The sequence below is a fragment of the Phaethon aethereus genome, assembly GCF_964289735.1.
Source record: "Phaethon aethereus genome assembly, chromosome: 2".
NCBI classification, from domain to species: domain Eukaryota; kingdom Metazoa; phylum Chordata; class Aves; order Phaethontiformes; family Phaethontidae; genus Phaethon; species Phaethon aethereus.
In genome coordinates this window covers 149,489,843-149,506,933 of record NC_138582.1, presented here as the reverse complement: position 1 = coordinate 149,506,933, position 17,091 = coordinate 149,489,843, and the positions used below count along the sequence as shown (strand labels likewise).

The window sequence follows — 17,091 nt, the reverse complement described above, 5'->3', positions numbered from 1 at the left end:
GGATGTCTGGCATCAAAGTTTCAATCATTCACCATCTTAACACAAAAATTATTTAAATGGTGTTTTAAACTAGGACTATGGATATTTCAAGTTTTAACAAACTACTAAAAGGATGCTAGCAGGAGAGCATTAGGTGGAGTGCAAACAAAGCAGAGCTGAGAGGAATTGAGATTTCCTGTTCTGGACACAATTACCTACTTCTGGAAGGCACAATCTGACTTCGACAGCCATTTAAGAAGTTTCAGGACCAAAGAATGTTGAGAACAATCCTTAACAGTGAAAGAAGAGCATAGGGCTGTCCCTTAGTCCCAGGTAAGAAACAGAACCTGAATTATTAACTGGTACATTAAGTAACCAAAGTACTAGAAATAACAAAAAAAAAAAATTAAATTTTCCAAAATGCTGAAAATATTCTATAGATCTCATTCGAAACTTGTCTTGCATAAAGAGCTCTAGAGCCATGGGAGAAAAAAAAAAAAAAAAAGAGGCAAAATCTAAAAATTTGAAGAGAGGAAAGAGGTTTACATATTTTCATCCCAAAATTAGTTCATAACATATTATGTGCTTGAGGCAAAATAAATGAACAGACTATTTGAATTGATTTTACTGGCACTGGAGAGGGCCAAAAAGTCCCCTTTCTTATGTATAAACTTTAGCTCATTTAGTACTGAATTTGAAGGTCTCACTGATACTTGCAACCTAACCGCTTTAATTTGATCTCATCCTTCTCACTCACTGCAATATCTTAAGGGACGATTATTTGAATACTTGCAACGAATGGAGAAAAAAAATAGATTCACTTACTATCATTTATTTTGAATCTTCATCCTTCAAAACTAAAAAGCTTTTTTTCCTGCATAAATTACAATTTCTAAAATATGAACACTAAAAGCAATGTCACTGGGCTTCTTTTTTTTTTTTTTTACTTGTGAATGCTTAAGGTTCCATATTTTTATGGAAGTAGGAAATTCAGTAAAGTATCGGTACAAGCCCTTAGATTCTGGCATTGTTAGCATGCCCTACTCAGCCACAACACAGGTCCTCTTTAACGAAGAATCCTCAATGCCCTTAAGTGTTTTTTTCTGTTTAAAAATACAGGACAAAACCCAACTTTTCTGCATTTGCATTGCTAAACTGTTCTAACCAAGGACATTTATCTCAGCTTTGAGCTGAACAGCTTCAAATGAAGATTTGCTTCCCCTGGGAATAGCTGCTGGCCTGCAGGTAGCCTCAACAGTTGCCTCTTAATTTTCTGTCCCTGGACGACTCGGAACAGGCGCCCATGGCCCCACCTTCCTTACAGTAAGTCACATGCCAAAGTGAGTCAGCAAAATCTGCTTAACCATTTTCCAGAGAAGCAATGCTTTTACAAAATAAACAAACAAATGTGGCCAGAATGAGTATTTTCTTACAAGCTTTTTTGGTTTTATTTTACCTGTTTGGATATGTATCAGAGAAGCATATTATATTCTGGCCTCATGTTACACAAACACTCAGAATCTACAAAAATCCAAATTTAAACATCTTAAAATCCTCCTAACAATTTGCCATTGTGTGCTTTATTACTCTATTTTTCCTCTTCAGTTTAAGGTGTTTTCCCTAGCTGTAAGGAAGGAAAATGGATGTCATTAAACTGTTTTCATTAAGCGCGTGACACAGCGCAATAGTTTTTTATCTACCCTTAATTCACTACCATTTTCCCTCCACCACTGCATTATTCATGTATGTCATCCTCTTCCAATTCCTGTGACAAATACAGTTCTAACGACTTTATTTAGGATCAACACTTCCACTCACAATATTAAAAGGCGAAAAGTTAAAGCAGCTGCGTCGCTTGGCTCTGCCTGGTAGCTGGTCAGGGCAAAGGCAAGGCAGCCGTGGAGAGCGGGCAGCAAAACCTGCTGCCTGCGGGGAAACGGGTCTGGGGGCTCACAGGAGCCGGGCGGCACTTAGCAGAAGTTACCGCTTCAGTAATTTTACTGTGTTTCAGGGAGATGCAGAACAGAATCACCAGTAAAGGCAGAAAAGCACACCCTGCCATATTTTAGCTCTGCTAGGTGATGTTTCATCTACGTCTTTTTAAACATTTACTTCAAACATAAACACCAAATCCATATAATATTTCATTTAATATCATTAATTTAAATATTACACTAGACTAAGCATTACACTGTTAAGAGCCTCTCCATAAAATTATTTCCATACATTACAGCCTGGAATGATTTTTAACATTTGACTCAAGAAACAAAACTGCTAATGTAGTTCCAGCTTTAACCCATTTTAAAGCACAAACGATTTAAATAATTCATTTTGTGTTTTCTATATGACTGGAATTGCCCATTGTTATAGCAGGTTGATTTTGGCAGCGCCTTTGCTACTTTGACTGTTCACAAGTTGTCTTACAGTTTCAGATGGTGTCAGACCTAGAGACTATACCTTGTGCCAGCTGGAGCGAGAACATTGCTTTGATGTATAGAAATACGGTTTTAAAAAGTCAGGGTCTGCTAGCAGTTTCTCTACAAACTACAATGGCAGCTGTGCTAGAGGTCATGAATATCACATAAGGGCTGTCCATGCATCCAAGCCAGCATCAGTAAGCCAAATTCCCATAGCAACACTTGCACAGATATACTCATCGCTAAGAGATGCATCAGCTCAGCAGCAAGTGCTGTGCTGCTACCCTGATTAGTCTGCAAGATATTATTACTTCAACTCTTCTTTTAGAGATTGTGCATTTACTGATAAAATTCAACACCTCACCTCAATTCCAGGGCTGCCTTCATCATCTTTCCTAGGAGTAAAGAAATCTCAAACTAGCAAAAAGCAACCCTGATCAAACTGAAACTCCTGATTACGATCAGCAACAGCCTGAAGATACAAGGTGGAAGGGAAGCAGCGGGCTGCTTCTGTCGAGTTTCTGCTATACTGATCCCAGGACAGCCGGGACCTGACTTCAAAGAGGTGTTCAGGATCTCTTGGCAAGTGCCAACATCTCATTAAAAAGCTGCTTTAGGAGCTTTTATTAAATATCGATCAACAATTACGTTAAAAAAAATATATATATCTTTTCCTTCCCTGTTCAAGTTTTCTGGCCTGATGAAGCTGTCTGCTTGTGCATCATAGTACTGTATCATTTATGGAGCTGGTCCTCACCACACAATCAGGTGCATGGCTCAATGATCTGGACTCCTGAATTTCTGAAGAACCTTTGTAAAACAGGTGGCATAAATGGGCAGAGGCAAAGCTGGCAGCAGAAAAGGAAACAGAATGGGAGACGGAAGGTAGATAGCAAAATAAAAAACAAGGCAAGATGGAGGAAGGGAGTCAGAAAGTGAGCAAGGAATGCAGGTCAGGTAGATCTGAGGAGGGATCTCAACAGGGTATTAAAATATTTGAATGTAAGACACAAAAATGGAAAACAGACCTTGCAAAATAGTAATACACTGAGATCTGGCCGATAGCATACAAAAAACAAAAACTGGAATGAAGTGATAAATGAATGATAACAAGTAAGACGAGCATGATTTTTACAGGTGCAATAGTATTTAGAGATGCAGCATGGATGAAATAAAAACAAACCCATACCCTTTCACTGCTAAAATCCTCACAGTCCTAAATGCATCTCATGGAAAACATACAATACACAGCAAGAACCTTTACTAGATTGTCACTATCTGCCAGGAGTATGGAGATAGAAGGTGAAATCTTAACAAGTCCTAGAGTGTATTACTCACAGGGTCATTTAACACACAAACTGTAAAGAAAGTCAGTGAAGTCTTCAGGCAAAAAAAGCTTTATAACAGATTCTCCCCATTTACATACGACTCGTAGGGCCGGATCCTTCATTGAAGGGAGATGAATAGGATGTTTGAGGGTTGATTTCTAGAACTGTAAGTTTTGAGCGCCATATCGATCCATGGGCAAACTTTCACAAACATCTTCAGTAAGAACTCAAAGCTTTGACCCTATACACGGCAATAAATGCATACGTTCAATAAAAGAAGAAATGCATACATTTAAAATAAGATTGCTCTGAAATACACAAGCCAGTAAAATGCCTTTTAGGGAAAACTGATTCTAAGTGATTTTTCCTGGAAAATATATTTTCTACTGCTGTCTGGAAAATCTTTATAAGAGGCCTTATGCTATATGTTAACACATTAAAAATGAGATGAGATGACAGTCATTTAAAGACGAGCATTTTATGAGTCTGTGACATGAAACACCACCTTACCTTTGCTTTTTCCAGCTGTGCCTGGGCCTGTCGCTCTGCCTCTCTCCGCACTGCTTCCCTGTCTTCTTCCAGAGATACATCTGAATCAGATGGACGGCTGGTGTAGGAGTCCGCCGAACCCTGCACAAGGAAAGGAAAAATAATGTCACAAGTTGTTTTGGTGTTTAAAAAATGAAAAAAAGTAGAAGTGGTTATACATCTTGCCTTTTCTCTTATTTCTGTACCCCTGAAAAGAGAGTAACTGCCCAAAAGGGAAAGCCGCTTAGAAAAATTATGTCTAGGTAAATATTTTCTTCTGGAGACTTTCCAAAAGTGCAGGTGTCTTCCCAAGTGTTTTATTTCCTGCACTATCCTCGTGCTCTTATTTGTGTGCTTTTCAGCAAGCAGAGCTTTTCAAGCTCTGTAGAGTTACAGCAGTGGTGCAGTGCAGGGATGAAGGACACACAGCAGCTTCAAGGATGGCTCCATAAAAATTAAAACTCTAAACAGTGACAGTATTAGCAAGGAAAGAGACTTTTTATAATCAAAACGCAAATCCAGTATCAGTGTTACCATTAGACAGCATCATTGTTAACAGATTTAAACACTGCTATCTGTTTTTATCTTAAGGCATCCTCTTTACCTGACACACTTTCCCCATCAGAACTGTAAATGGCTCGTATCCATCTCTGCCCCTCAGCAAAACATGCAAATGACCACAAATCAACTTCCAACTAATAAAATCCGTCTGGACTCAACACATGTCCCCATATCACCACAATGCCAGAACAGCTCTATAAATAATGACAGCTCTGCTTTCCCTCCGCATCTCCCTGCATACAAAACAGAGTTCTGCTAATTCAATCAGAATGAAAACAACTGTCCTCTCCTCACCGTCTTTTTTTTCCACTCCCTCTCTGCCATATATATAATATATGCCGATAATGAAAATGTAGGGCTTACACAGATATCAGAATTCTTCAGACGTCCTCCTTTGGCTCTTTTCAGAAGCCTGATCCAGGTGGCCTTCATTAGCCAGACAGCTCAGTTATTGTCCGCAGCTGCAGCGCCCGGCACTGATCTCATAAAACATGTGCACACTGAGCACCGCAGAATCACTGCTCCTTTCCTATCCATGCTCTGCTGTGAGAGCCTTCCTTCTCGTCCCTCTGCCTCTCAAGCTTGCAGCCTGACTGTTTCCAAGTATTTTACTGCAATTAAATTCTCAAATTTTCTCATGCCAGTAAAAAAAAAAAAACAAAACCAAAAAACACACAAACAAACCAAATCCAAAAAATCCACACCACCTCCAAAAATCTCAACTTGAATGATAAAAAGGTAAAATAAGCCAGGCTTCACGTAAATGTTGTGAGAGATGCTTCAATTGATCATAAACCGAGATCAATCATAGAAAAATACCTAGGGCTTTTTCCTTTCTGTTTTGGGGGGCGGATTTGGCTGTTAAAAATAGTGCTTTTAAGAGAACCTTTCAAAATCCTGTGCAAAATGTATTCGGTGACATTTGCAAGTGCAAAGTTCATTTCATCTCTTCCTAGATTGGCTGGGGGTGGGGTAACAGGCTGTTCATATCACTGGGCATGCTCCATATGTGCAGCCTTTTACGCAGATGCTCACATCACACCGGGCTGTTAGCCTATGCCAAATTGCCATCTTACATCTCAAGGGTAAACAGCTGGAAAACGCCAGGTCCCTGAGAAACTGGAAGAGCTGGTACAGCGTCTCGTTCCCGTCATGTACGTCTGCTGCGAGCCACGTTTCCCGCGGACGCTCGGGTCTGTCACGCAGCGCTTCTCTCTGCTGCAAAGCGCTGAGCTCTGCTCCGAGCTCTCTCACAGAGAACGTAAATCCAAATATATGCCTGTTGAGCAGGAATTTAACTCCCTAGTTACTGCTTATGTTTTTCTGACATTAGCAGTGGAAAGAAGCAAAGAATAACTGCAACATACCACTTAACACATAAATATTCATTCCTAATATGGCAAAAGCCAAACAAAACATTGAATTTCTATATTCTGCTTTTCAGGGTCACTCTCCGCCCTTTCATAAACTGGCATGGGAATAACATGCTAAGGCACGGTTATCTAGGGCATTTACAATTCACTGACAGACACGCAACATTCTAGTTGAAAAAGACTACTGTAGCTGATTTCAGCGCCTGCCTTCGATATAAATGCACAGTTATAAGAAAAATAGAGAATAGATGTTACAGCTGAGAACAGTGGTCATGCACGTGTCGTAGTATGTCAGCATGTCCCAGGAAGGACCGAATCCTGCCATGGTTTGTGTCTGTGTAACAACGAAATTGCCCCCTCGCCAGTGATGCAGCGGTCTGCATTTAACCACTATTAGAGCAAACAATAGTTGTCACTAAACTGACAGTTTAAAATAAAGGTAAATTTTAACTTTCCAAATGTTTTTTTTTTTTATTCCTGAAGTCCATAATAGTTACAACATAGAGTTTAATAAGCTGCCTTTGAACTGACATAAAGAAAATTACTGTCTCAGGGTTATTTTCCTTACAGGATCCAAACACATGTATGCTATGTTACAGTTATCTTCCAAAATTAAACTGCCTACTGAGCTAAAGCAAAAGGAGCAGAACATAAAAGAAAATACACCCAAATTTTTCTTGAATTTTTTGAAAAATCTTGTCTGTTAGGAAAATACCCAGAAGCCTGGAAACCTCCCAAGAGCCGTTCAAGTTTGGCTATTCTTTAAAATTTCCCTTTGCCAGAAGTTTTGACGAAGCTCCCTGATGGAAACAGTGGCAGAAGACGAGCAGCAACAAGTAGGCAAAAGTTTCATGTAGAGTTTAAATCCTATTATGGTTGACACAACAGTGGCCTGTGGTCAGCACCATTGATATTATCACAGCATTAAGAAAAGCTGAGACTGTGAGGAATCCCCTCTGCCATAAAAATCTCAGTCCCCAGGACACTCTGGGGTCCCTCAACCCTCAACACCCTTCGGAAAGGGCGCATCCAAACCCTTCCCAACCAGTGCTGCAGCTCCTCGGTTCCCCTCTGCCACCAAGCGAGGCACGGTGTCATGAACCAACCCCAAAGCAACACTACCTTTAAATAAGAGGAAAAGAAAAAAAACATCCATTAAGCCTGACACAGCAATCACACAACAGACAGCGTGAGTGTTAGCTTTCTACAGCACTTCTACCGTCAACACAGCGTATTTTCCACTGACCAAGTGGCATGGCATCACTTTTACGTTCATCCTGCTGTCCAGAAGGGATGCTGCCTAAATGGTCCTCACCCTATTAAAAAACAGTCATAAAGCATTGAAACACCATTCGTATCTCCCCTAAGGGGGGAAGATGCCTTTTGGGTCAGGCCGGAATTGCTAAAATTGGAATTGCATCTTCCTGGCCACAGAGATCGTTTACAGTACTGGTCATGTCTTGTGTTGGCCACAGTCCCAACACACATCCAAAAAAACCATAATGATTCAATATATTTTAATTATATTGACAAATCACATGAATCAAACTCAACTTTATATTTATTTTCCCAGTGGGACAGACATAGTCATGTAAATTTTCTGTCAAAAGCAAAAGTTCAGAGCTTCTTAGCTTCTTGAATATGGAAAAAAATTCAAGGCCTGACATCAGGGCAATCCAGGAAAAGGGGGAGCATACAATTATGATTAATTCATTTTATAAAATACTGAGTATTTTTATACAAGCTAAGAATGTACTCAACCACTTTAAGATGAAAAAAAAATTCAAACTTAGATAAAAACTATGATGAAACAACGGGAGAAATATGTTGACTGTTCAAGGAAATTAGGGCCAAGTGGATGTGCCATTCATGACAGCTATGGAAACTACATTTCCTCCCTGGGTTACACGAGTTTTTGGGGTTGCTCTGGAGAACAGTACGGATCTTTTCCCAAGAGCTTCTGAAATTCAGCCCTTCTGAGATTCTGCAGGTCTCCATCTCCTTTCCACTGCAATACGGAAGAGTTGCAGTAATATATGCATGTAATGTATGCTACTGTAGCCCCCAATTCCTCATCTTTCATGGGCAACTGTCTAATGAAAGTGAGGTAAGTCATGTTAATAATTACCCCATCTATTTATTCTTTTTCCATTTTCTTCTCCTTACTTGGCAGGTTTACAAACCCAGTTTGTTTGAAAAATCATTTCCTGTTTTAATGACATGCTTGACAAATATTGACCAACTATCTTACCACTTACTATATTAGAGTAGCTTCTATGAGGTATTCTTATAATACTAACTCATGCTTTTCACACTGCTAGTGGTCGTATGTGATCATATTTGAGCTCTGTTTTCTTCAAGACCATACAAGATACTTGTAGAAGTGTATCATCATCAAGAGATTGGGTCCTTCAAGTAAGACTTTTCTTACTATTTTCCTTTAGTTGCAGGTAGAAACTCCTTAGTTAAATTAGGTGGTGCCTCTACATCTCTTGTTTTTCTTGTTAGTTTTCTGCACCCATCCTTAACTTTGGTCAGTACAGTTGGAGCTTAAATACAGATTTTGACTGCAGTGTTACATTCATAGTGTAAAATCTGTTGATGTGTTTGGTCTGCTACTGTAATAAATTTTCACTGGGTTAATATAGCTATCATTACACTTGCAAATTCAGTCATGGCCTTTATTTTATGTCTTCCTCATAAAAAATAAAAGTGATCCTCTGAGTATTGTGGGTTTCTCTTTTAACAACATAATCCACTTATGAGTTGGATATCATTAAGACAGATAACTTTCCAAATACTGAAAATTCTCAAGTAATTCTCTTCTTAGAAAGATCAAACAAGTTTCTTCAAGTAGAGAATTTTTACATTATTATTTATTAAATGAAGGCACAGAATCATAGAATCATAGAATAGTTTGGGTTGGACAGGTCATCTAGTCCAACCCCCCTGCAATGAGCAGGGACATCTTCAACTAGATCAGGTTGCTTAGGGCCCTGTAAACCTGACCTGGAAGGTTTCCAGGGTTGGAGCATTTACCATCTCTCTGGGCAACCGGTGCCAGTGTTTCACCACCCTCATTGTCAAAAATTTCCTCCTTCTATCTAGTCTAAATCTACCCTCTTTTAGTTTAAAACCATTACCCCTTGTCCTATCACTAGAGGCCCTGCTAAAAAGTCTGTCCCCATCTTTCTTATAAGCCCCATTTAAGTACTGAAAGGCTGCAATAAGGTCTCCCTGGAGCCTTCTCTTCTCCAGGCTTGAAGCAGTAAGCAAACACACAACAAGACTTTACACAGAATAAAGAAATACATGTGACTGCCCATATCTAAAAACCCACTCATTTATAATACTGTGTTCTAGAAATATTTTTCATCTCTTCATTCATTTAATGCTGAAGACAATTTTAAATCCAAAAGGAGAAATTTCTTTATGTCTTCATTAGATTTATACTTTGAATATGGAAAGCTCAGGCCTCACTGTGCCAATAAGAGGAACAATTAATTTCAATATTCAGAATTTATATCCAGATATCTTCTAATCTTGTTGAAATAAGAACGACGACATCACATATGCTGCTAGGACATGATTTGAGATTGTATATTATGTCCTTGTGATATGCCACTACTTCTTGAGTGCTACGAAATAAGGTAAAAGAAAAAAAAAGTTGAAAGGTTATTTCCATAAAATTTTTAGTTCACTTAAAAACTTTAAAACTGATTGAAAACAAAGGCAAAATGCAAAATGTTGAAGTTTAGCATGAAGTGAACCTGCTGACATTGGCAAATTTTAATTATAATATGCCAACAGGGAATAGAGATTGTCCTGTTTCATTATGAACTGACCAACCTGAAATGTATGAGCCACACAATTAGAAAATCGGAAGCACTCCCACAAATGCACCATCAGTAGGGACCTCAGTCTGGCAGAGCGGCCACAGCTGGTGAATGTGAAAATTTCTTATCTATGAAGTTTTCTCCAGACATCTAAGCAATGCCACTATTTTGAATGATGTTGAAGAAAGCACAAAAATGCTGCTCTGAGAATACTATACAGTGTTCTATTGATGTTAATTATATGAAGGTAGAATTTTTATGGAAAGATGAAACTAATTCCAATTGTTTGGCATGTATATTTGGTGTGTATGACAAACGGAAGTAACACATTTTAACAAAGGTAAAAGGAAAGAGACCATGTATTCATTAAGGGGATATCAAGCAGGAATTGTTGACTCCTTGTGTAAGGTCCATGGATACTTCACAAAGTGGCAACCACCAAGTCTAGTTCTGATGTTCTCTCCAGTCCTTGGCATGGGCCCTGCAGCACTTGGCCATTTGTCCACTACGCACACATTTACACCTAAATGCTGTAAAACTGTGCTCTCCCACAACTGCTCTACAAGGAGGGCTACCAGCTCCTATAGTAATCACTAGCATCCTCTGCCACGTTTGCATTTAAAAACCAAAACCAGTGTTGATTAGAACTTGTTGTTTAAAGCTAATTTGCCATTGCTGTGGCATCTACAGCCATGGGGGACATTCAAATAACGGGAGGAGTGAAATTTTAGAACAGCTGGGAGCTTTAGGGTAGCAATGTGATTAAAAAAGTGATTATACAGGAAACCAGTCTTCTCTTTACCCTTAACAGGACTTTGGCAAGCTTGATCGCAGCACCCAGCTCAACATTAACAGGTTTCCAAAGTGCTAATCCAACCGACAGCTGGATGAAAGCAGCGTTTTTTTAAGTAGCCCTTAGGTTTACAGAAGCCTAGATTTTGACATTCATGAACCCGCTCAACAGTTATACCAGGTACTTTATCAGGGAAAAAAACCACAACAAAACCCAAAACACACCAAAATACCCCACACATCTGCACTCGTATTTGCATTATATGAGCCTAAATGTTTGCTTTCCTGTTGTTTTGCTAATAGAAAGTAGCATGAGTAGGTATTTTTAGAGGAATTACTGTCTTTTCATGGCGACTCTTCAAAAAAATTGGGCAATATGCGAATTGTTTCCAGAAGGGCAGCTGCAGACCTCAGCCTAGTTAGCAAACAAACAAATGTACAGACCCCTGAGAATCAGAGCTAAGCTTTCCCCAAACCTGGGGGATGTTCTGGTGTGCCATGTTTTACCATTTTTTGCAAATACTATCTAAGAGGGCAAACTACTTGAGACCCTATTGTAGGAGGCACTGTACAGTCACAAAGTGAATGACAAACCCTGCTTAAAAGCACTTGCAGTTGAAAGGATGAGAGAATATGAGCAGGAAAAAAAAGGAGTAAGAAAGGGATCAAGGTAGCAATGCAATAGAAAATAAAGCATTTTTAAATATTCGATCCCAGCATTATGACTCATCCCTTGCATAACCATGGTGGGTTGTTGTTTAAGTAAGTTTTCTATATGTATTATGGCAGAGATTAGTTCTGTGAAAGCCTCCGAAGGAGGATAATCTGGTAGCTCTGTATATTCTGACAGAGAGATTCTCCCACTTATGAAACAAGAGAAAGTGCTTTTGAGGAAGAGGGCAATGATATGACTATAAGGAGGTCTCCTAGCTTATCAAAACATGCTTTATCCACAATATAATCACATAATTGAAAACTTTAAAAACAAGCAAAAAAAATCCCCAAACTAAAGAAAAAATGGGATATGATTTTTCATCGAGACAATTAATTGGATCCAGAAGACAGGATTAAGCCATTGACGATTTTGAGCTGTAAGGAAAAGTCAGAGCAATGACAGAGCTAAGATGTTGCCAGTGGAACAACACAGAGACAGGTGTCAAAGGAAGAAAAATACACCAAGGAAATGATTGCAAGCTGCATGAACCTGAATCATCTCACTTTTGCCTCAGACTGTCAGCAGACACATGGTTATTAACACAACTTGGTTGACTCACGATAACTTTTTAAAGCTCTGGTGACTTGATTATATGTCTAAGCCCTTAGGCAAAGGTAAACCAAGATTATTAGTAAGAAGCTGAACTGTGGTGATGTTTAGTGAGATAGAAGTGGGTAAAAACTTGAAGGAAAAATGAAAATGTAACTTTTGACTGTATTGATCAATCAACAGCTGATATCACAAAGGAAAGATTTTAAATTGCAGAAAGACAACTCAGAAAAAAAGATTTAAAATATAAGATGCTACATGTCGATACAAGAGCACAGAGAGAAAGACAAAGATTGTGTCAGCCACAAAATTACAAGGACTCAATTAAAAAGAGAAGAAATAGAAAACACATTTGGGATGAAAACAAGGAAACAGAAAGACAACTAGAAAAAAAAAGAATTTGAAGGAAAGCATGGCAACCACCATCTCAATTTGTCTCAGCTCAGTTAAAAGTGCCAATTTAGATTCTCTGTTCCAGATCTTCAGTATATTTTTATCTGGGATTTTGGTTCAAGTCATTAAGATTTTCTGCATGCTTAAAAATAACACCCTTGAAAATTTACCATGAAATTCTGTTAGCAATGGAGAATTTTGAAGGAAAAAAATACTTTCTTCAAATTTTATCAAATTATCTCTATGTGTACAATTCCTACTTGGTTTTCAAAACATTTTAATCTACTCCAGATAACAAATGGAAGGTTTGGGCGTTTGTTTGCTTTTTAACTTGTTAAAAATGTTGAGGTTAAGTATCTACAGTGAAATCTTCCCCATTTTACTATTTCAAATGTAACAACTGCTTTAATACATATTTTTGCTTGCTACTCTTCATTTCTATACTGTAAATAGAGTATTCACCTGTTTAAATAATTATCTTTTTTCCATGTATCTTCATGAGTTACTTCGGCAAGTATGTACTCTGAAGAAACTGCTGTCATATAGTATTTGTCTACAATATTTTTCAACTCGGTAAGTTTATTTTCCAGCCCATCATCTACTACTGAAATCTTGATTTTCTAGTCATGATCTTTTGTTAACAGCAATCAAATGACTGTCATGACATAAAACACTGCATTTGCTCACTGCTTATATTAGGGGAGGTTTTCTTATCAACACCTTTGTTAAATTACACACAATGAAGACTAAGGAATTAATTAATTGAATTTCCCTAATCCAAGCTTACTGAAAGCTCAAGCTTGTCAAACAGCAGTTCATTTGTGACTCAGCCCAGGCATCTCTGGCAGGCAGGATCATCCTTTAAGCATCTGCAGCCTTGCTCTCTCCGATACTGCCAGAAACACTAAGTGAGCAGCTTTCTCACTGCACGGTACCATTTACTTCAGGATAAAAATGCTATATAAAATACACATATCCTCGTCAGTGGGCTAAATGTAAGCTCAGTTTCCAAGTGTGTCAGAAGCCACATGAATCCTTCCAATTCAAGACGTTAGTCCTTTGTTCCAGCCTTCATCCTCACGTACACTGCTTGAAAAATATCAGGTCTGTTTCTTTATAATCATCACTTATTCTCCAGGTCTAGCATAAACCGAAAGCAAACCACTTGTAATTTTCCCAAGAGGATGAGGCTCCTTACACCATTTAGATATTACAATTATTCTCATCTGATTTCAAGAATACAATAGTGGGTAATACTTTCTCATCGATGGAAAAGTCTCTGGAAAGGCCTTTTGTTCCCCTTGTCCATCACATATCAGAATAATCATCTTGGGAAATTCTCTCTCTCCAGCATGTATCTTCACAGTTTTTGTTCTAAAACTAAAATATGCTAGTTAACGTATAGAATGCATGACGTCAACTGTTCACAGTTGGCTCTTTCAAATTTGACTCTAAAAGATATCTACCCTAGCTCATCCACACAGAGCGGGCGAGGGTATCAAGTGTGCCGCGTGTGATATTCATCCAAGGGAGAAAAGCTAAAGCAAACACTGCATGCTCGATTCTCCCAACCCAATCCACATGGCCATCAATGCTTGTACGGCTCCACCAACAGCCTTCTGAAAGAGGGGAGAGGAAGACATTTGTGATTCTGGCTCATGTGTCCTTTCTACTGCACTTTGAGAGCTCTATCCCCATCTCTTTACTAAGAAGCGAGACTGAAGTCTCTGTATGTTACTGTCTCTGTTTTCCATCTGCAAGAGAACACAAGAATGCAAAGAGTATATACAACACTTCTTCACAAAAAACAAATTAGTAAAAGATTGTAGGAAACCATCTGATAGTATATAATCTCTAATAATGAATAAAACAAAGTATATTTTCTTAGAGCTAAAACAGGCCTTGTACTATGGATGGATAGTAGTACTACCGAGATAAAATTGCTTAAAGATGGGAGAGTTAAGAGAAGCGTATGTCTTAGGCAACCTGGAAACAGAAATGTGCCTGCTCCTGAAGATGGTGACAATGATTAGATGCTAAACCAATGGAAAAAAATATAAATGAATTGCAATAGAAAATTTAAAAGGAAATCATAAAAGCAGCACATGGTCTTTTGATCTTTCCTAACTCAGTGTTGGAATATTTGATGTGTTCTGGAACATTAAAGCTTGGTAAAGTACAACAGCCACTTTCCAAGATAATAAATGAACTCAGATTTTTAAAATTATTGCAACCTACAAGACCAAACATTTTCTGGTTTTCAGACGTAAAAGAAACATCAGGAACAGACTTCCTTCTGATTCAGAACAGACCTTGTCTGGGTCAGGAGAGGATATTACATCATATCTCTCGCTGAGCCATTTCCTCCTCTAGAGGAAGCACTAAATTTTGGACCACTGGTTCTTCTTTTATCTACTGCTGCAATATTGAATATTGACAGAAAATACATGTTTGATTTGCTGATTAATCCAAAATCTTAAAAAAGGATGTCTCTGCTGTGTTAGACTTATGATGACGTACTGCATCTTGTTCTCAGAACCACAAGGCAGAGAAGGGGCTCAGGAGGTCTGTAGTCCAACCTCCTGACCAACCTGTGAGACCAGATCAACTTTTTCAGGACTTTATCCAGTTGGGTCTTGAAAACTTGCAAGGACAGATACTACACAACCTCTCTGGGAAAACCCGCCCCATTGACAGACTGTACTCAGGGTGAAGATGTTTTTCCTTATATCCAGTCCGAACCTCTCTTCTTTCCATTTCCAGTGTTAGCCCTTTGCCCCCTCACCATGCACCTCTGAAGAGCCTGGCTCCATGCTTATGATAACATCCTTGTAGATGCTGGGGGACTTTGGTTCCCCCCCTGCCCCCCAAAGCCATCTCGTCTCCAGGGTGAAAAAGCCCTGGTCCCTTAGTCTGTCCCTGCAGGCCAAGTGATCCAGCCCCAACCATCCTGGGGGCCCTTCATTGAACCCGCTCTGATTTATCCATGTCTGTCTTCTGTTGGGGCACCAAAACTGGTCACAGTACAGCAGGTATGTTCTAACGAGTGCTGTGGAGAGACAGGTGCTCACCTCCCTGAATAGGTGCTTGTGCTCCTGTTCATACAGCACTCAGGAGTTCAGTATTTCAAAAGAATCTGTGACTTTGGAAATATAACAGAATTCTCCTCAAAAATGAGCCAACATACACCTTGGGCAAACCTGTATTTATAGATGTGCAATACGATAGTCAACTCATTCAAAAATTTTAAGAAAAGCAATGTCTCACATTGCTGTAAAGCAACATTATTAATACGCTACCAGGATCCATCAACTTCGTAATCCCTCAGATAAAGAGATTCCCTCCAACACATCCCTAGCAAGTTTCTGGTCAGAAGACAGTCTTCAGCACCTGCAGCAATCAAAGACACAGAATGGAAACTCCAGTTCTGCAAGCCTTAAGGTCTCAAAACATGTTGTGCTAACTCTCACCAAAGAAATAAAAACAAATCCATGTCATTCCTGACAATTTGTTTTCTTCAGGAACTGCACTGGCTAAAGCCTGCTTTTTCCTCTCTGCTCCATTGTTTGGAAATGGAATTAATTCTCTCCTTAAACTCATCCGGTTATGCTCAATTAAAAGTCATATTTCCTCCAGTTTACAAGAGAATCAATTTCTGCTTAAGGAATTACCACCTAAACTTAGAAACTGTACCACTGCTGCTATCACCACTGGATTCCTGCTGAGGGCACAGGAATATTACAAAGAGGTCACTGAGATTGCTGCTCTGCTGTGCTAATGAGTAAGGAAGGCAATTATTGTTTGGACGAGACTCCTAAAGATAAAGAGGAAGAGAGTGAACAGGTAGCCAGCAGAAAGTCGGTAGATAGATGATGGGCATCATCCATACCACACAGAAGAGGAGCACCTGTGACAAAGCAGCAAAGGAGCATGAGGCTCTGAGAGGAGAAATACAAGAGAAAGATTCAAGAACGTAAGAAATGGATGCAGGCCAACAAGCATTTCTGAACCTTTACCAGTTCTTGCCACTGTCCAGTTTAGCAGCAGAGAAGATCACAAAATTTGAATTGTTACAAAGGCAGAAAGGTATCTTTTTTATGATGAAAAATATTGGATTAAAATACTGTCAAACAAAAAAATTACCTCAGTGTGATTTGTGCTTATATGTCTGGCACTACAAGGAGAGTTAGTAAGCTAGTATCTGCCTTTTAAAGACCATATAAATTTTTATAACATGTAACCACTTCCATCTTTGTACTGCATGCAATTTTTCATGACAGCCAATATATATCCAGTGGTTTTAGGCTTTCAGATTGAATCATATAAGCAGAAAGCGAATTCCACAACTAGTTTTTCTTCTCACAAGCATTCAACAATCTCTCTGTATTCACCTTGCTCTACGTAAAGTCAGTCCCCAAAGTGTTCACAGACAGGTAAGAATTATAAAATGATAGAGAAACCCAAGATGCATCATCTTTTCCAGGTCACACGTATTGCTCACTCAGTAATCATGTCGACTGTGTACATCCTACTATACCACAATTCAAATACGTTTGTACTCAAACCCTATCAAAGATTCTCCAGAGACACAATGCCAGCTTCCCTGGCCAGGATAAAGTC

At 39.0% G+C, this 17,091-nt stretch overlaps 1 protein-coding gene across 7 annotated transcripts in view; it reads right to left on the bottom strand.

Moving 5' to 3' along the window:
- Nucleotides 1–17,091, bottom strand: part of CACNB2 (calcium voltage-gated channel auxiliary subunit beta 2) — a gene marked incomplete at its 5' end in the record, with an annotated part of 271,036 nt that overhangs the window by 82,860 nt on the left and 171,085 nt on the right. For 5 of the 7 annotated variants that reach the window (XM_082015573.1, XM_082015574.1, XM_082015577.1 and 2 more), the window contains one exon: nt 4,235–4,354. In XM_082015573.1, coding sequence (XP_081871699.1) covers nt 4,235–4,354 — 120 coding nt within the window. Of the gene's footprint in view, nt 1–4,234; nt 4,355–5,176; nt 5,808–17,091 lie in introns of those variants that run through there. The other 2 variants (XM_082015575.1, XM_082015578.1) reach the window with 1 other exon arrangement.